At 33.5% G+C, this 20,301-nt stretch overlaps 1 protein-coding gene across 4 annotated transcripts in view; it reads left to right on the forward strand.

Annotated features, from left to right (window-relative positions):
• MTF2 (metal response element binding transcription factor 2) overlaps nucleotides 1-16,591 on the forward strand; it is a 62,903-nt gene extending 46,312 nt beyond the window's left edge. For all 4 annotated transcript variants that reach the window (XM_054592140.1, XM_054592139.1, XM_054592141.1 and 1 more), the window contains 6 exons: nucleotides 6,144-6,211; nucleotides 7,760-7,930; nucleotides 11,730-11,835; nucleotides 11,978-12,030; nucleotides 12,141-12,245; nucleotides 14,143-16,591. In XM_054592140.1, the coding sequence (XP_054448115.1) occupies nucleotides 6,144-6,211; nucleotides 7,760-7,930; nucleotides 11,730-11,835; nucleotides 11,978-12,030; nucleotides 12,141-12,245; nucleotides 14,143-14,500 (861 nt within the window). In that variant the 3' untranslated portion in view covers nucleotides 14,501-16,591. The remainder of the gene's footprint in view (nucleotides 1-6,143; nucleotides 6,212-7,759; nucleotides 7,931-11,729; nucleotides 11,836-11,977; nucleotides 12,031-12,140; nucleotides 12,246-14,142) is intronic.
• Nucleotides 16,592-20,301: the final 3,710 nt, after the last annotated feature.

The raw sequence follows: 20,301 nt of genomic DNA on the forward strand, positions 1-20,301 counted from the left end.
ATGGGAGAGTGAAGCTACCTGAGTTGGAGATTTTTTCCCGTAATTTAGATATTTCACTCTGCTTTTCATTTGTGAAATATAACCACTAGTGCTAATTTACAAAGAATCTTTTTTATAAAGCATTATAGAAGTTATGCACATTTATTGAAGAAGATTCTGAAACCGTAGGAGAGCACAAAGAAGAAAGTAAAATAACTAATAATTCTTTGGTTTTTATTTTTATTCTTTAAAAATTTTATTTATCCTCACCCAAGGACTTCTTCGTTGCTTTTTATTTTTTAAAAGATCTTATTTGTTTTTAGAGAGGGGGGAAAGGAGGGGGAAAGAGAGGGAAAGAAACAGCGATTAGTTGCTTCTCATACACCTCCAATAGGGGACCTGGGCTGCAACCCAGGCATGTGCAAACAGTGACCTTTTGGTCTGCAGAAGGACACCCAACCCACTGAGCCACATCAGTTGGGGCTTCATTGCTTTTTGGAGAAAGGGGAAAGGAGAGACGATTTAGAGATAGGGAAAAAAAGGAGACAGAGAAGGAGAGAAAATTCAATGTAAGAGAGAAAAATCAATTAGTTGCTTTTGGTACATGCCCTGGCTGGGGACTGAACCCACAACCTAGGCATGTACCCTGACTGGACATTAAACTGGTGACCTTTCAGCCTGCAGGGCTGCAGGCAATCACCTGAGCCACGCTGTCCAGGGTGATAATTATCTGTTTTTTAGTATGTGTTTAGAATGATTGAAATAAAGATATAAACTACTCCTAGGTTAAATAAAAATTGTTTTATAATATGTGGAATTAGATGAATGAATTTTACTCATATTGCATTTTGAGTAAAAATTATGTAAACTGATTTGAAATTCAGGAAAAATTTCTGTATTTGAAGCCTTTAGCCATATGGCAGTTAATAAGTTTTATATCAAATATAGTATTAACGGGTTTTTTTATTTGACGGGGTTATGGGGCATAATGGACAGCATAATGCACATTTATTTAAAAATTAGTTGGTGGTAGATCAGTTAACATAAAATAAAACATTTGCACAATACTTAGATTTTAAAACTAAGGATATTATTAAAATCAATTGAACTAGGATGTTTTGAGTGTTAGTAATTGGGCTATAATAATTTTGTTAAGTTTTGTTAAATGCTGCTTTTTCTGAAGTTTAAGAGAAAATTAGTGACTCGTGAATTAGATAAACTTTAATAAATTGATTAGTATAAAAGAAAAATGTAAGTGCAAAGTAGTAACTTTAGTGTTCTTTATAGTCATCTTAGTATCTTATTTTCTAATACATTCATTGAAAATACTTTCTTTTCTAGCCATGGTTCTTTGAGGGCTTAATGTACAGATATATCTATACTCCTGTTAATACATTTCATGTTTGCATGATTAAGTTCTGCAGTAGTTATTTCATGTAGACAGTGGGCATACATATTAAAACTCAAGTTGTTTTATGTGTTTCAGGTGCTATAATTTTTTTTATTAAAGTAAGAATAATATATTTTATTTAAGAGACTGAAAATAGAAAATAAAAATCACAATTAGTCTATTTTTAAGGAAATGAGTTTAATCTGTGAATTTCACATATTTCAGTTCCAGCCAAACTTCTGGTACATATTAGAAGAAATGTATTTCAGCAATAGATACAAATTTTCATTTTCTGTAGTTTATGACATAATGTCCAAGCAGCAAGAAATTTCAATTTTTTATTCTTTGACAATGTGGAAAAAAGTTTCTTTTTTTATTTAAACCTTAAGAAAAACATGATTATAATCAAATAAAACTTTACAACCAAAAATTTTTACTTTGTGAGGTACCCTTTGCATTTTATTTTGAGCCATCAAATTATCAGAATAATCATTAAAATCATTTCTCATTGTCTTAAAAAAAAAAGAAAATGTTGAGACTTCTCAGATTAGTCTTGTGTCCTCAGATTGATTATTTACAGATGGAACTTCAGGTTTTAATTCTTCGTTAACTTTCTACATCTTTATATAATAAAGAAACCATAAAATTTATGCAACTGGTAATGGTTATTCAGTGATTTTAATATAGTTCACTTTTAAAAATGTTTGTGGTACTAGAAACAAAGAATACAAATAATGGATTATTCCAGATTATTAAAATAATAAATGAATCTCTGGTTAACTAACATTTAATTGCAAATTGAATTTTGTCACTAATCCAAAAAAATTGCTTGTTTATATTTGTGTTCAGCATTTTGTAAAAATAGCAATTACTTTTGGAAAATATGGGAAATACAATATTCTAAGTCTATCATTGGTTAATTGAGTACCTTGGAGTACTCAAGGGTCATTTTGAACATCAATTCTTATTATACATACTATAAACTATATGACATAGGCACTTAACTTTAGAAGTTTTTCCTCAGAAATGACACAAAACAGGAAAGTAGTTGTGCTTTTATTCACTCAAATGTTGACTTTTCCTCTCTTACTCTGTTGCGGTAAAAGAAAAAAAAATCTTGCGGTGATTTGAGAAATTGAGATTTTTATGGCATTTATGTATAATGGACACCTAGTCAGAGGGAGGCACTTACTCCTATTTACCATTTCTGAGCTGAATTATAACATATATACATATGAGAACTGGCTAAAGTCATATGGTATTTCTATGTTGAGAAGCCATATAAATAATTATATTTCTAATTACTCGGAGCAATTGTATATTGAAACAGTGGTATCTCTTTAGTGTATTGTGCTTTTTTTTTTTTTTAATCGTATAAAGGAAGTACTCTGACCTTTTAATAACAAAAAAGTTTCAAGGACCTTGAACTTTTTTTGAAGAATATATCCTTCCATATGGAAAGGCAAATTTAACATTTGTGTAGCATATGTATTTTTTCAGTTGATTACTTTATGATTTCTGTGAAGAGATGCTGAAACTTACGGAACATAATCTAGAACATAAAATTTGATGTTTCCTTATATAATATATTTTTTTACATCTTTGAGAGTTAGTGACTTATTACATAGATCGAGTATAGCTATTTGAGAGACTGTTTTGAAATATTTTCTTTGGATTAGTAAAAATTTGTAACATAACATTTGAGACCCCAAGTGAAGTTTGCTTAAGGTTTTTATTTAGAATGAGATATTGCTCTGGTAACACATTTCTTTTGGGAGTTAAAACAAGATACTAGTACTTCATGGCATCCGCCTGTTATCATTTTGATGCCTAATGTGATTTGAAATTCTAGTTCTGGGAGGACAATCACTTTTCTGGTAACTGATTTAATAGTGTGTTGAGTGTATCTCACTTTTGAGGGATGTAGGGGGAAAAGTATAGATGAAACTCAAATGAAAATATTATGGCAGAAATTAGGTTTTGGCCAGAGTAAAATGTAGTGTAATAGAGGTAGTATAGTAAGAAATCTAGTTAACAAAAATATGTGGGACCTTGAGTGTTATATGGTAGCATACAGTGTGTATGTCTCTAAACAAATTACTTAAGATGTTTGTCATGGTTAAGTCGATGTGGCATGGAGTTCAACACAAGGGGTTGAAGGGTATATTTTATTGAAGTGGAAGAATTGTAACTATACGTAATAGCATTTATGTCTGTACAGAAATCTACAACCCTGAAAGTAAAAGCACAGTGTGAGATTGGTGTCTTCTCATACAGATTCTTTGATTTATACTATGATATTTTCACTTTTATTTTTCAAAATACAGAATGGGATCCCCCTCATTATATGAATTGAAGTACAGTCCTATTTAAAATATTGCAGTAGTGTTAAAGGAACTGAACAGATAAAATTTCTAAGAACCATAGAGAATAACTGCTAAAGGAAAGAAGAGAGTTCATTGTGATTCTTAAAAGGTAGAAAGGAGTAGAATTGAGAAATTAGAAAGTCGGCTTTGTTATTGGTTGTCAGCCAAATTGTAGAGCAGACTTTTCAAATACACGGTTTGTGAATTTAAGAAGTAATAAGAAAATAACACCGATTTATTAGAATAAATCATGTTAAATACCCTGGATTCTGTTTTGTCATGGTTAGCAAAATTGGAATGGGCATGATGTAGCCATAATACAACTCAATTTCATATAAGATATTGAAATGTGACTGGTTAAAGTATAAATTAAATAGATTTGTAACTAATTGAATTAGAGTAACAAAGGCAGTCAGTGGCTTGGAAATATTCTTGAGGGAGAGTCTAATGGACAGTCACAGGTTCTGTCTCTGTCTCTACTCTCAGTATGACAGAATCAAGAGAAAAGATCATTTCGAACATGGAGCTGCAAACAAAATCAGATTAACAATAGTTATAAAGTTCTGCTTTTAGATGTAAATACAGAAGATATACAGAAGAAGCATATATGACGGGATACTTGATTTGACAGAAGTTCATATCATCAAATGTTAGAGTTGGGATGGGGATGGGGGAAGGATGAGGAAAGGTGATGGAATTTGTTAGCCAAAGCTTAATATGAAATAATCATGTGGTGTTGCTGCTAAAAATTTAAAAACCTAATCTTAGACATGATAGCTGCTGTCAAATATTTGAAGAACTATCGTGTAAAAGAGGGAATAGAAGAATTCCAGGAAGGAAAGTTTCGTGCACCTATGGAATGGGCTCCCTCAGTAGGTGCCTCATCAGCTTTCATCAATGGTGACAGTTAAGCCAAGGTTCAGTGACATTTAAAGTCTCTTTCAAGCTTTAAAGTCTGATTGTTATTTTTGCTTTAATAGAAATTTTTTATCATTAGACACTTCACAAATTATAATAGGAGAAAGTGGTAGAATAATATGGAGGAGTGAGCATGAAACTGCCCTTCCCCTTCCTTTTTTAGCATCTAGCACATTGGCATGGGATTGGTTTTCAATGAATGGTGAATGAATGGATTTATTGTCACTTGGGTTTAGGTTCTAGCTCTCACTAACCAGCCATGTAAATTTGAGCAATTCATTTAATTTCTACATCTGTTAAATAATAAAGAGTTGGAGTAGGTGACTTCATAAGTTTCTTTTACCTCCAGCATTCTCTTTGGCAGATTTGTTTACTCTTTTTACTAGAAACTGTTCTGAGGTTTGGAAGTTTTAACTGATAAAGAACATAATCAGCAGAATTTTGAAAGTCAGCTGTGATATTTTGGAAGGTTTTTTTGTTTTTGTGGCTTTCATGGAGGATGGTCCTTTCATAATGAATTATAGTTTTTTTTTTGTTATGGTTCCTCAGTGTTTAAACTGAAGAAGAGACAGAAATGACTTTGTAGGAAACTCTTTTGAAACAAAATAGAATGTTTTTTAGAATTTAATTCAAATTTAATTAGATTTTAAAATGGTTTGTGATGTTAAAAAAATGGCAGAGCCAGTTTGGGGTTTAGGGCTATGTGATGTCTAAAATTGTTATAAAAATGATTTCCCCAGATTTCACAGTTCTAAAAAAATTTTCTTTTGAATTTTCTTTTATTTTTTAAAGGGGATGGGAAGGGAGAAAGGGAGAGAAACGTTGATCGGTTTCCTCTCCTACCTGTCCCAACTGGGGGTTGAACCCGCAACTCAGGCATGTTCCCTGAACTGGAATCAAACCTGCCACCTTTCACTTTGCGGGGATCATGCCCAACCAACTGAGCAACATGGGTCACGGCCCCAGATTTCACAGTTTTAAAAATTACAGAGATTATTGGTTTGTACTAATACTAGAAGTACTGTGAAGTGAAATGGTATGTTTCTTACTACTATTATATTCTTCTCTATTCATATCTAATATCTATTAGAAGCTTTTGTGGTTGATATTACTATAATTCAAATGTATTATTTCCCCAGGTTATAAAATGAAAACAAATTTAATGATAAGTATTCTCATTTTTGTAGTGTTACACAGTTTATGTCAATAGTTCTTTTGGACATATCATTTAAGCCATACCATTACTAGTAAAGTAACTTGTGTGGGATTTATACTCCCCCTTTTTTTTTTATAGATGAGAACATAAGCCTGGAGAGGTTAAGTGACCTTAGATCACAGAGCTAGTCAGTTAGGACCTGGAATTAGAACTTAGATCTTCTGACTATCAGTCAGTACGCTTTTCTTCTGCGTTACATTGCCTCTATCTAGCACCTGTATATTACTAATTGATGAAATTATACTACGTTAAATTGTTTCTTGATACTTCACAGCTGGCAGACACACCAAAATCTGAAAGATATGAGCATGTTCTGGAGGCATTAAATGATTACAAGACCATGTAAGTTGATTTATTTTATGTATCCCTATGAGGGAGACATTCATTAAGTATAAGGAATAATGGCATTGTTTAAGAATTGTGGGATTTGTGTATAGAACTAGTACATACAGTTTTAAACTTTCTAATGTCCTATTCTCTTTCAGTTAGAGTACAGCATTGATTCTCAAGGACTGGAGAAGGGAAGAGCAATCCAATGGGAGTGGGGTGTGGGAGGTGGCATATCAGTATCTCAGGGGAATTTGGCCTGGTTAGTTGGAAAAGTGTAGTCAGTAGTGACTTGTTTTTATAATGCACGCTACTGAAAGTAAAATAAAATCTTGTTAGGTGGTGGGGAATATGCAAAAGGTAGGGGAATTTATAATAGAGAATATGGGTTTTAAAAGGAGGCCTTTTATGGTTTTAAAATTAATATTTGCCATCAGTTATAGAAAAGTAATATTACTGGTTTAAGTTTTTGGTAATTAAGTTACATTGTTTAATATTTTCTTACCTGGATCTTTCCTTTGCAAAAAAAAACCCCAGCATATCTATATTTCTTTAAAATATTTTCAGAATACAATAGAAGTACATTTTTAAATGCATATGCTGGCTCCAAACACTGAGTTACATTACGAAATTTCTCTAACAAGTTGCTGTTTTTGTACTCGACGGCATGCTTTTCCTTATTTTAAAAAAAGTTACAAAAAATGTTGTGATTACTAGCAGCTAGATCTGTAGATCAACTCAAACAGCCATAAAGTACCTGAACAGTTACTGTGTTGGTAAAAGTACTTCATGGGACAGTGAATTCTGTAATACAGTTTAGGGTGCCAGAAGTACATGTGTTCATATTATAGAAGAAAGTGGGGCTTCCCTTTTTCAACCCTGCATAAGTGGAAGAACAATACAAGCATGTGACAGTGGCGCTATGGCTAGGCAGGCAGAGCTAGGGTAGACTGGAGTGTTTCGGGAGTAAGGGCCCTACAGGCTTTGGAAAGGGTAAAGGAGCAGGTTTTTCAGAGATCCAGGTCCACGCTGAAATAACATTTCTCTGCTCCAGGTTATTTCCAATTTCAGATCTGACACTAGATACTCCTTTTATTTTCTGGGTTTCTAGGATTGGTCTCCTACTTTCTTTAACAATGCTATTACCTTTTGCTTTCTGGCCAGAGTTTCTCACAGACACATTCTCAAATAGAATTCTTCTTTTTCTACACCTTTTTTTGGAGAAATTTTTAACAGAGGGTACTAAAATATGGAAAAACATACTGGGACTAAAGAGACGCCACTCTATACTCTCCTTTAAAAAGTTAGATGCCATATTAAAAAAAAAAAGTGGACATGTGCTTTTCCCTCTTCCTTCTGATCCTATCCTTCCCTCCCTATTCTTCCATCATATCCTACTGTGGACTGGCCCTGGGGCAGATAAGAATAAAGGAAAGCAAGGGAAAGAGTGAGTATTGGGTGTACTTTCATGTCTAAAGGCGTTATATCTGAAAGTTGAGGTAGGGTCTGCCATGTGTATGTGTTCAGTTTTTAAATTTTTAGTTAATTTTTTTAAAAATTTAGGTTTATGTCTGGGAAAGAAATAAAGAAGAAGAAGCATTTGTTTGGGTTGCGAATTCGTGTCCCTCCTGTGCCACCAAATGTGGCTTTCAAAGCAGAGAAAGAACCTGAAGGAACATCCCATGAATTTAAAATTAAAGGCAGAAAGGCATCCAAACCTATATCTGATTCAAGGTAAAAGTTGATCTGTGGCTTAGTTTTTCTCTTTAGCTTATTTGTAACTAAAAATGTGTGTTATGTAGTCTCCTTAGTATATTTGAAAGTACAAGTGGTAGTTACCCTGATTTGTTTTACTGTTTATAATTTTTTGCTTAGACAAGGTACAAAGAGTTAATGCTAGATGTTTATTTATTTATTTTAGATCTTAGGTTTTACAGGAATAAGCCCTATTGATGTGGTTAGCAAACAGCTTAAGTACTGGCCTGTTTATCTGTTTGTTTACTTCTCACATATTCATTCATTTCATTTATCAAGCACCTTACTATCTAAGTGCTGGGGATATAATAACAAACAGGACAGACTTCTTTTCTGCTCTGATGGGTTTTACATTATAATGGGGAAGAAAGAGGGTAATTAAAATAATTACAGATTATGTTAATGCCATTTTGGAAATAGCCTACAGATTTAGACTGTCATGGGATGGAGAGAGAGAATTGGGTCTAGCTGATTAAAGAAGGAGAATTAAGGAAGCCCTGTTTAAGCTGAAACTTTAAAAATGAGAATGACCTAATAATTTGAAGAACAAATGGAAAAATACTCCAGGTAGCAGAAATAACAAGTATGAAAGCTGTGAGGCACATTCTGGGAACTCTCAGAAGGATTTTGAGATAAGAATGAGGGCTGGAGAGTTGTATCAGGTGTTGGAAAGGTTGGGTGGGGCATGATCATACAGTTTTTCAGGTGTCCTACAGATAATGGGGAACTATTTAAAGATGTAAGTAGATTGGATTATCTTTAAAGATAACTCTGGAAAAGATAGTTACATTCTTAGAGGTAAGAATAGAAACGATAAGATTAAATTAAGACTCTTGAAGTTGTTTAGGTAAGAAACAGAAGGTAGCTTGTGCAGTGGTAGGTAGTAACAGTCAAATGGAGAGAAAATAGAATCAGGATTTCTATTGGAAGCAGAATTCATTGGCTTTGCAAATGAATTAAACTTACAGAAGAAAGGGAGGAATGAAGTTAAACAATGCCCAAATTTCTGGTTTGATCAACTGGTGGGTGGTGGTGTCTGTTACCAAGATCTGAAAGAACAGAATTTGGCAGGTGAATGAAGCATTCTTCTGTTTCATACTCACTGAGTTCGAGATTCTTACGGGGGATATCTAAATGATGATGATGATGTTAAATATAGGCAATTGGGTGTGCTAAGTCAGAAGCTCAGGAGAGGTCAGGACACATGATATAAATTTGGAAGCCCTGAGAATAAATTAAATTACCTAGGGAGCAAGAAGAAAGAAGAGAATGTGGCCCATAACAGTGCCCTGATATTTAGAGATTTGGAAGAGGTAAAATAAAAGAGACTGAGAAAGAATGATCAGTGACCTAGGAGGAAACCAAGAAAGACTGTTCAGTGTCACGAAAACCAAAGAAGGGTAGTGTTTCTAGAAAGATGGGTGTATTAAACAGTATTGAATGCTACTAAGAGGTGGATTAAGATGAGAGAAAAGTATTTTTTTGGATAAGATAACGTTCAGTTATTGGTGACCCAGTCACATAGTATTTCTGAGAGATAAATATAGAAGTCCGATTGAAGTGTGTAGAAGAGTGATTGAATCTGGCTCTGCCCAATCTACATGTCAAAACTGGGCTTTTTCTACAAATAAGGGGCATGGGGAGATTCAAAATGATGATGATAATAATAAGGGAAAGGGGAATAATCTTTTAAGAATTCTGAATGAGAAGAGAAAGTGAAAAGGGTATGTCTTCAAGTCTCAAGTAGTTTTACTGTGAAGGAAAGTAGACAAATGAAATGGGAACTGAAGAGGGGTCAGGGAGTAATCAAGTAATAGTTTTTTAATAGGTGGAAGTTAATTGGAACTTTCTTTCTTTTCTTTTTTTTTTTTTTTTTTGGTGCTAGTAGGAATGATCCACTGGAGGAGAACAGATTGAGATTGGTGTAGGAAATAGGGGAGATAATTGAAGATATTGTAAAGTCTTTGAGAAGACAAAAAGGAAGGGATTTTAGAGCCTAAATGTGGGAGTAGCCTTTGACAGGAGGACTTCACACCTTTCTTTTGAAATGGGCTGAAAAAGGAAAAGATGGTTATGGATGCAGGTCTGTTTTAGATTTGCCATTTAGAAGACGACTAAAGTCATTGCTGATAGTTTCTATTTTCTCAGTGAAATAATGAGGTAAAGATAACTGAGAAGGAAATGTAAGGAGAAAACAAAAGGTATGAGGTAGTCATCTTGGAGAGTAAGAACATGTAATTATAAGGGGTTGACAGTGCTTCATATCCATTTGAGTTTGTAATAAAGTAGATACTATTTCAAGATTTTTTTGTCCTGAAGAAAAGAATATGTGTTGTTACAACTTATTATTAATCCTTTGCTAGAAGTTGCCTGTATGATAAATTAGGAAAAGGTTTACACAAACTTTCTCATTCCTTTCATGATTTTGATAGAACCCTCCATCTGTGGTAGCTGTCAGGTAATTTGATGCCTCCAGGTAATGGTTCACCTTTCTTTAAAGGCATTCTTAGTTCTCTCTGGGCCCTATGTATGAAGTGGTCCTTTTAATCTGAGAGTATTTTCCTTAGTCCAGGGTGGGTCTTTTATAAATGTTATGTTAATCATCTTTTGAAAAAGAAAATGTATGCTCTATCCATCTTATCCTCGAGACTTTTGATTATAGTTCTAGTTATGGTTTGTTCCTCTAGCTCCCCTACTTGTATATACTTCATCTTTTTCCCCCAACCTTAATTTGGTGTCTGGTAGTCTCGCCTACTTTTCTCCATTCTCCACTTTTCAGCCTATTGTACAGTATTGTTCCTTTTTTTGTTTGTTTGTTTTTAATTTAATTTTCCGGGATAGCTTTCTTATAGCACTTAACTCATTTTATTAGCTTGCTTGTATACACATTTGTCACCTTCTAACTATATGGCGAACCCCTTTGCACAGGGAACATCTTTATATACCTATTATCCCCCTTTATATGATAATGTTGAATAAAATAGATATTTTGTATGTTGATAGTTCCCCTTTTTTTCTTTTCTTGTATTAATTAGGGGTGTCCTTGACTATTGCTTTTTTTCTTGGTATTGCTTTATATTTGCCTTTATGTCTCAAAAATGGTTTTCTAGACCTTTCTTATTTTGCTGTTTGAATGACTCACTCACTGCCCAATATGAAGGATTCCTTCCTCCTTTACCTCTGTCACTCTGGGCTTCATTCTCCTTGTGATTAGCATCATTCAAGAATGAGAGAGAGAGAGAGAGAGAGTGTGTGTGTGTGTAATTTAGATAATATACACCTAAAGGCAACCTCTATTTATAGCTATTATATTTTAACATAGATACTTCTGGCTCTGTGAGTTTAACTACAGAATTCCTAAATATTTTTAGTAGTAAATCCTTGAAACATCCCCAAGTTCCCACCTAGTAACAACTTAACCTAAGTAATGGAACTTTTAGGAGTTCTGAACTTTTCCATTCTAAATAGTAGTCTGTTATCTCTTCTTTTTAATTTTTAGGTGGTATTATTTTTTTATAAGTATATTAAAGAACTGTTTTCCTAAACCTTTTAAGTGTAAATATCTCAAGTCAAGAAGTATTTATTTAAATTAGAATGTATTATTTATGCACTTGAACAAACTTGTGGATTCAACTTATATTTAATGTTTATATTACTATTAATATAAAAATAAAATAAGTATGACCTAATTATTACATAAATAGAGATATGACAGTGTATATAATCCATTTTTTCCTCTTTATGCAGAGATTAAACACATAATGATTTTATATTTCAGGGAAGTAAGCAATGGCATAGAAAAAAAAGGAAAGAAAAAATCTGTAGGTCGTCCACCTGGTCCATATACAAGAAAAATGATTCAGAAAACAGCTGAGCCATCTTTGGTAAGAGAATATGTTGGTGTATGTTCTAAGAAAAGAAGGCTGCTTGAAATTACTGAGGAACTAATAACTTTTCAGCTTACTTTTACAACCATGCTTTTTAAGTGTGTGTGTCTGTGTGTATATAATTTTTTCTTTTTTCCAGGATAAGGAATCAATTTCAGAGAATCCTACCTTGGATTTACCTTGTTCTATAGGGTAAATAGAAAGTTATTTTCTCTTGTCCTAGGAATTTTCTTCTGGTGAAATTAGTATTTTCTATTATTACGTAATATAGTTGTTTTACTGTTCAAATTTTTTTTTCTCAGGAGAACTGAGGGAACTGCACATTCATCCAATACCTCAGATGTGGATTTCACGGGTGCTTCCAGTGCAAAAGAAACTACCTCGTCTAACATTGCCAGGCATTATGGGTAGATATTTTATGTTCTTATTCTTTGTTAATTTTCCTGTAGACTCTTTTCCTTTGAAGTGATGATTAATACCTTTTTTTCCATATGAAAGTGATACAGCTCTGTGTCTCATCCTTGGAGAAAGAACCCATATGTTGATTTCTTAGGTAGTTAATATTCTTTTGAATAACTTTGCTTTTCAGAGCCCAAACATTCAAAGTTTCAAATTTGTTAGAAAATTTGCTATATGCACAAAGAAAAGAGGTATAATAGTGTTTATAGGCTGGGCTTTTTTCCTGAGAGACCTTTGTATGCTTTTAATATACAAGAGTGCTTTTTTTAAGGAAGGCTCGATGATGATGATGATGATGATGATGATGGTGATGGTGATGATGATGATGATGATTTTTGTAAGTTCCAATCAGGATAATAAGCTCTTTTATTAGTAGAAGGGTTTTTAAACTCAGGAATTTTATGAATAGCAGATTTCCTTAATATTTTATTTAACCTTACTCTTCAGAAGGATAACTTTTTCCTTGTGTATAATTTATCAGTCATGAAAAGTTTTCATTTACTTGGGGTTGGAGTTATAAGCTTCCAAGTTTTATACTTCTTTTTGTTTAATTTTTGTTCACAATTTAAGAACTGCTCTTGTAAGTTATATAAAACCCTAAGCATTTAAAAGCTTAAAGTATAACATGAATCAGGAATAATAAGGTATACTATTTTTTGGCTTCTTACCAAGCGTTGTGTTAAGTTTTTTACATATGTTTTAGTCAGGTTTTGTTTTTTTGTTTTTTTTTAACCCTCATCTGAGAATGTGCTCATTAATTATGGAGAGAGAGGAAGGAAGGGAGAGAGAAAAGGGAGAAAAATACTGATTCGTTGCCTCTTGTACATGCCCCATCTGGGGACCAAACCTACAACCTAGATATGTACCCTAACCAGAAATCGAAACCATGACCTTTCTGGTTTACAGGAATGTGCTTCAACCAACTGAGCCACACTGGCCTGGGCTGTCTTGGTTATTCTTAAAATGATCCTTAGAGTTGTAGGTCCTGTTAATTTCCCTTTTATAGGCAAGGAAACAGACTTAGAGGGTTTTACGTAACATGCTTAAAATAGCATGTTTAGTGAGTATTCAATATAACAGACCTGGAATGTTAACCCGTGTAGGATGATTGTAAAGTCTTTGAATTTAATTGTTATGCTCTATTCTCCCTTTGTTACAAGATCATAAAATCATTGAATTTTTGAGCTGCAGAGGACCTCAGAGTTCATTTAGTTCAACCCCTTCACTTAATCTTTTTACTTAAGAGAGAAAATGGAGAAGAGATTTGAATTTGGCCAGTATTTCATAGAGCTATACCCAGGGTACCCTGACCTCTAGTTTGTGCTTATTCTAGTTCCTTTCATTACTTCACTAGGCCTAGAAATGGTAATAAGAAACCCTTTATTCTAGTTTTATAATCTCTTTGAGCATGTGGAACAGTGTCTTGTACATAGTAGGTGCTTATTAAATATTTGCTGCATTGAATGAATGAACTGGGCGTGTGTGCATGTGTGTGTTTTAAATGATAAGACCACTGACAAAACCCGACTTACGAATAAGTCCTCTTGGTGAGAATTTGACTTGTTGGCCTTGTAATTCAAAAATTTCCTTTGATTCTTTTAAGCTTAATAGAACATAGTTAAGGAAGAAAAGCTCTTCAAAGGTCAGCCCAGAAGGTGATGGAATCTAACAAAGCCAAGCCGTGATCCATTTATATAGCTTTTATTATTTTGATTTGGCTAATTTTTATGTCGCCAGTATATATACTTACAACAGAGTGACAGAAAAAAAATCGGAGAACATACTGTGTGGGCAGTGGATGCTTTATAAGCTTAGTAGACAATTTTGGCCTTTTTTATTCCATAGTTTATCGGACTCCAGAAAAAGAACTCGAACAGGAAGATCTTGGCCTGCTGCGATCCCACATTTACGGAGGAGAAGGGGTCGTCTTCCAAGAAGAGCACTCCAGACTCAGAACTCAGAAATTGTAAAAGATGATGAAGGCAAAGAGGATTACCAATTTGATGAACTCAACACAGAGATTTTGAACAACTTAGCCGATCAGGAGTTACAACTCACTCATCTAAAAAACTCCATTACCAGTTATTTTGGTGCTGCAGGTAGAATAGCATGTGGTGAAAAATACCGAGTGTTGGCTCGTCGGGTGACACTTGATGGAAAGGTGCAGTATCTTGTGGAATGGGAAGGAGCAACTGCATCCTGACTGTAGGACTGAACATTATGTTCACTGCACTCTCATTTTCTGTAGGTACAGTTCAAACCCTAAAGAAGCCTGGCTTTTACTATCTTTCTTTTAAAAAAAAGTCAAAAAATTCCCAAAAGAAGATGATACTAGCCTTAACGTGTACCCGTCAATGTTATGGATATTGTCATAAAAAGATATCTTTTAAAATCAGAACAGAGACTTAATTTTTTTAATCTTAAGATTTGTAGAATGTTTCTAGGATAGGATATTAAAAATGATTCAAACCCATGCATGGTGTTAGATAATTTTTCTATTATTCCATTGAGTCAGTTTTTGTGATTAGTGGTTATCAGAGCAAACAGATCATGTAGTTAGATAGCACAAGTATTTGAAAAAATTGTCTTGTTTTGTTACCAAAATGTTGGAAAAAAATTATTTCAATACCTTTTGGATTTCATAAAGTGCAGTGTATATAATGCCTACTAAAAGACTGTAAAATACTGAAATTTTCAAGCAAAATGTAAAAAATATATTGAGCCTGTAAATTGCTCTGTGACTAGACTTCATTGTCGTCTTAATATATTCTTTGCATGTGCATATATATATACACATGTGTATATATATGTGTGTGATTATGTGACCTATGCAATACAAATTATGGGAATGGGCAGCTTTGGAGTATATATCCCATAATTCTTTTTTCAGGAATAGTTGCAGTATTTACACAGCAGCATTTCTTCTCAGGCTTTTATTGGGTGCTGTTGCTTGCTATGTATGAAGAGAAATGTGTCAGACAAGTTTAGTGTGTTCTGAAAAAGGGTGTGAACAACATTGTTCCTGGGCTTTTAGAATGCTTTTCTCTTTCAGTCCTTGTAACTCAGCTTGTTCAGTACCTAAAACAAATTCAAATAATAGGAACATTATCTCCTACTAGAAGTGACATTTTCACGTTTTCATGGCACATTATGATTGTAAATGTCTCTCAGTTTTAACAGTAAGTCTATAGGAGTCCTGTGAAGATTCCTGAAATGTCTGTAGTAACTGTTAGTGATGTTGAATAAGTGTAGTATGAACAAAGTATTTTATTGCACAGGGTTAACAAACAGTATGTCGCCTGCCAAGGCTACAGCTGTTTTATTACAACATTACCTCTTGTTTTTATAAAATGTACCAAGATTTAAATTGATAACTTTATTTTACATGTGAAAAAAACCAATTTCTTTTATCACCAGTGTTAGAGTTGTCTTCTGTTTATTTTTCTTTTTTTGTTTGTTTTCCTTTTTAGCCAAAGAGTAAACAGAAGAATATTCTTATTTTGGTGGCTATTCATTGTATTCTTAAAAGTGATTGGTGGATTTTAGCCTAAAAATTGGGGAATTTGCTGCCAAAATGAAAAATATATAAAGTGTAGTGATTACAGAGTGGTAAAAATGTGGGTTAGTACTTATTTATTCCATTGATTGATTATTTGACTGTTTATAAAGAAAGTTGCTTTATTTCTTTAAACATCTTCAAAAGATGATCTTTTCTTGTCATATTATAGCCAAAAGAAGCAGAGAACGTCTTTGTCCTGCATTTGGTTCCTGGTTGGCCAGGTATAAATGAGCTTTACAAAAGTGCGAATTAAAAACTGTCACTTCTGTTTACCTCCACCAAAACTTGATTTCCCCCTAGCTATTAATTTAAAGTTGCCTTTCCTGCAGCTGCAATATTTTGAATAACACACAGAGTTTGTGTTGATTTTGAATGTTTGTTTATATCTAGGGGTAATGGAAAATGTAAATCCCGTGTAACCTTACTTACTCCACCTGTATCATATTATTTCATTTTCCCCAAAGTCCTTTAATTCTAACTGAACACCAGCAGTATTTTTAGTAACTCTTTGGCATACTTGGAAGATGATTTATTAAGCTGAACTGTCTTTAGACGTAATTATTGTGAATGTCTGTTTTTACTTTATCATGGTGGTTCACATGACTCTGATGTTCAGTTTGTATTTTTGGAATTGCTTTACTTAGAATTAAAACAGACTATTAAATGTGTGTATTTTTTAAAGAGCTAATGAGTTTTGCTTCTGTATTTGCTTGAAAATACACACTGGTGCAGCAGATGACTACTATTATTTTGTCAGGGAGCTAAGGATTTTCCAATTCCATTGTAAATATGTTCACTTGAATTAATCTTCATGAAACTTTGCTTTCATTTTTTCTTGTCCCCAATAGTATTAATAATTATTGCACATTCATCTTAAATGGTCCTTAACAATTTACCTGTTTAGCCAAGTTGTACACTCTATACTTGAAAGACAGTACCTCCCTCTCTTTACTTTGTCCCTGAACTTCAGAAAAATTCAGACTTTTCAACTATGTTTTTTTTCTTACTTACATAGAAGCTGTCAGGGATCATGTAAAAGAATTTCTTTTTTTTTTTCTAAAAAGCTTTGTACCTATGCCATAGAAAGGAAAGATGTAAAAATAATCCTCTTTACTCATTGAATTCCATTTTTGTTTCAAATACATTTTTATAAATACTCTGATAATAAATGATAAATATGGGTTCTTAGGCCCTTAGGTTATCAAACAAGATCACAACATGAGCTGTCAGAGTTAGTCTATAAATTCTAATATGGGGATGATGAAGTCAGATCTTGCTAGGTATATTTTATTACTAACTGTTCAACAGAAGTGAGTGTTGACGGATATGTGAGTTGAAGGTACCTCTCCTCTTTTACTTTGCTAGATTTGTCCAAGTAGCCATGTTTGGTTTCTATTGTGAATACTGAAGATTTCTATTAGCAGTTTTGGGGAGGGTAGAACTAATTCTGTTTTGGGGGGTTACTTGATTGAGCTTCTATTAGATACTATTAAATTTTGATTGGAAAGTAATCTGACTTGCAGTGTTGTAGCAGACTGTTTTATAATGTGGTTCTAGAGTTTTTTGAATGAGGATGTGATGGCAAAGGAAAATGTCCATGCAACTATGGGAAATAGTAAAAAAAAAAAAAAAAAAAAAAAAAGGCCTCTTTGTGTGGGGATGTTTTTGTCTTTAATTATATTTGAGTATCTTGATGAATACGTATTCCCAAAAGTCTCCCTTGGTTTCTTCTGTGGCAATTGATGAGTCATGTCCTTTCCTTAGGAAAATAAAAACTTGACAGTTAAATGTAAAGTGAGAATTTTATCTGATCATGGATTCTTTTCTAATTAATAGCAGTTAAGAAAACAGGTGTCTGATAATCATTTGGGGATGGGTTTGCTGTGAAAGCAAACTGGCTCTCTGAATAACAAATAGATGGGAACAAGTACATTATTTGTAACCTTTAAGTTATAATACAAAATGTCCTGCAACTTTAATAGAATACACATGATTTAAAAATAAAATTTTAAAAAAAGATGAAAAACAAAAGTCTTGGAGAAATAGATCAAAATACTATATTGTTTTTATATTTGAAATCAGAATAAGACTGTAAATGAACAGGCTCACTCTTTTTTTTTCTCCCCTCCCCTCACTTCTTAACATGATCCCTCTTTGCTTTCTGCCCTTTGAGATCATGAGTATTGAAGCTGGATGGTTAGTAGTAACTCCACACTTTTGTAACCTCTTCAAGGAAGATGATGTCTCATTCAGGAAAACTTCCCATTGAATTTAAGCAAGCAAGCAAATGAATAAAACCTCCATAGATGATAAACTATACATTATTGGATAAAACAAAAATATATTTTGTTATTATCATTAGTCTAATTTCTGTTCCCATGGTATTCAGTCCCCCTTTTTTTTTTTTTTTTAACTCTTTAACTTGCTTTCCCAGTGAGGGTTCATAAACTGGCACATGTTGGTTTATGAGGGGCAAGAAAATCTTAGAAAATGGTTTGTGACCTTCCAAAGTTCAACTGTACTGGACAAAAATGTTACTCCTTAGTATGTAATTACTTTTCATTTAAAAAAACAAAACCGGAAAGCCTTCTTTAAATTTAATGTCACCATGAATCAGTGGTCGGCCAGAATGGCCAAGGATTTGCCTGGCCCAATTAGTAAGTACAGGTATTTGTAGAGAAAGTGCAGTATTATTTGTTATGGGCAAATTAAAAGATAAGGCAGGTAGGTTCCGTAAAGTAAAATTAGGTTTAAAAACAGTAGTAGAAATGGTGAATTTAAGAGCACCTTAAAAATCACAGTATAGATTGGGTCCATATTGTCCTCGACACATAGTTTTTTTTTTAAGAAATAATTTTTCATTTTCAATTATAGTTGACATAAAGTATAATATTAGTTTCAGGTGTACAACATAGTGCTAGGACATTTATATAATTTATGACATGGTCGCCCTGATAAATCTACTAGCCATCTGACACCATACATAATTGTTACAATATAATTATTTTTTAAAGATTTTATTTATTTTTAGAGAGGGGGAAGGGAGGGAAAAAAAGAGGAAGAGAAACAGTGATGAGAGAGGGAAACATTGATTGGTTTCCTCTCTCACACCCCCAACTGCGGACCTGGCCCACAATTCAGGCACGTGCCCTGACTGGGAAGTGAACTGGTGACCCTTCAGGCTGCGGGATGACACCCAACCTACTGAGGCATGCCAGTCGGGGCATTATATTATTGATTATATTCCCTGTGCTATACTTTACATCCCCATGACTACTTTGTAATTACCAATTTGTACTTCTTAATCCCCTTTTTCACGCATCCCCTCTACCCCACTCCAATCTGGTAACCATCAAAATATTCTGAGTTTCTTTCTGCTTTGTTTGTTTTTAGATTCTACATATAAGTGAAATAATACAGTATTTTTTCTTTGTCTTATTTAGCATAATATTCTATAGGTCCATCTATGATGTTGCAGATGACAAGATTTCATTCTTATGACTAATATTCCATTGTATATGTGTACCACTTCTTCATTCATCTGTTGATAGCTACTTAGGTTGCTTCCATATCTTGACTATGGTAAATAATGCTACAGTAAACATGTAGATGCATATGTCTTTCTGAATTAGTGTTTTGGGTTTCTTTAGATAAAACCGAAAAGTGTAATTGTTGGGTCCATCTTTGTCTCTTATTGTAGCCTTTGTTTTAAAGTCTATTTTGTCTGGTATAAGTATTGCTACCCACCTTTCTTTTTCATTTCCATTTTTGTGAAATATCTTTTTCTATCCCTTTACTTTCAGCCTATGTCTTTTGACCTGAAGTGAGTCTCTTGTAGGCAGCATGTGCGCGGGTCTTGTTTTCCCATCCATTCAACCACCACGTCTTTTGATTGGAACATTTAATGATTTATACTTAAAGTAATTGTTGATAGAGATGTAGCTACTGCCACTTTATTATTCATATTTTTGATCTTTTTTTTCTTAAAGAATTTACCTTAAGATTTCTTATAATATTGGTTTGGTGGTGTCATTGAGTGTTGTTGAGTATCACAAGAGCAGTACTGACATTGAGTTAATGGAACATACTCAAAATATGTGCAAGTTCAGTGCTATGAAACTGCCAATTGCATAACTACGTTTTGGGGGACTTTGATTGTTCAGTCTTGAAATCATATTGTCAGGGGTGGTCTGCACATGCCTATTGGCCTATATTGACTCCCTTGCAGATATTGTTTATGTTTGATCCTCACTGCTTTTTGTTTGTGACCTGGGCTTGCAGAACTTAATTAAAATACTTCATATTTTGTATTTAGTTCAACCAAAGTTACTCAATATATCATTAATTATGTCATCTGCTGAAAAGAAAAAATGTTGACAATATCTGAATGAATGTCTACCAGGTAGTTAAAAGTAATTTTTTTATATCAAGCAGAAGTTAAAAGT

Source organism: Pteronotus mesoamericanus, unplaced genomic scaffold (genome assembly GCF_021234165.1).
Source record: "Pteronotus mesoamericanus isolate MK-2021 breed Mesoamerican mustached bat unplaced genomic scaffold, CSHL_Meso_final scaffold_31, whole genome shotgun sequence".
In the NCBI taxonomy this organism is placed as follows: Eukaryota; Metazoa; Chordata; class Mammalia; order Chiroptera; family Mormoopidae; genus Pteronotus; species Pteronotus mesoamericanus.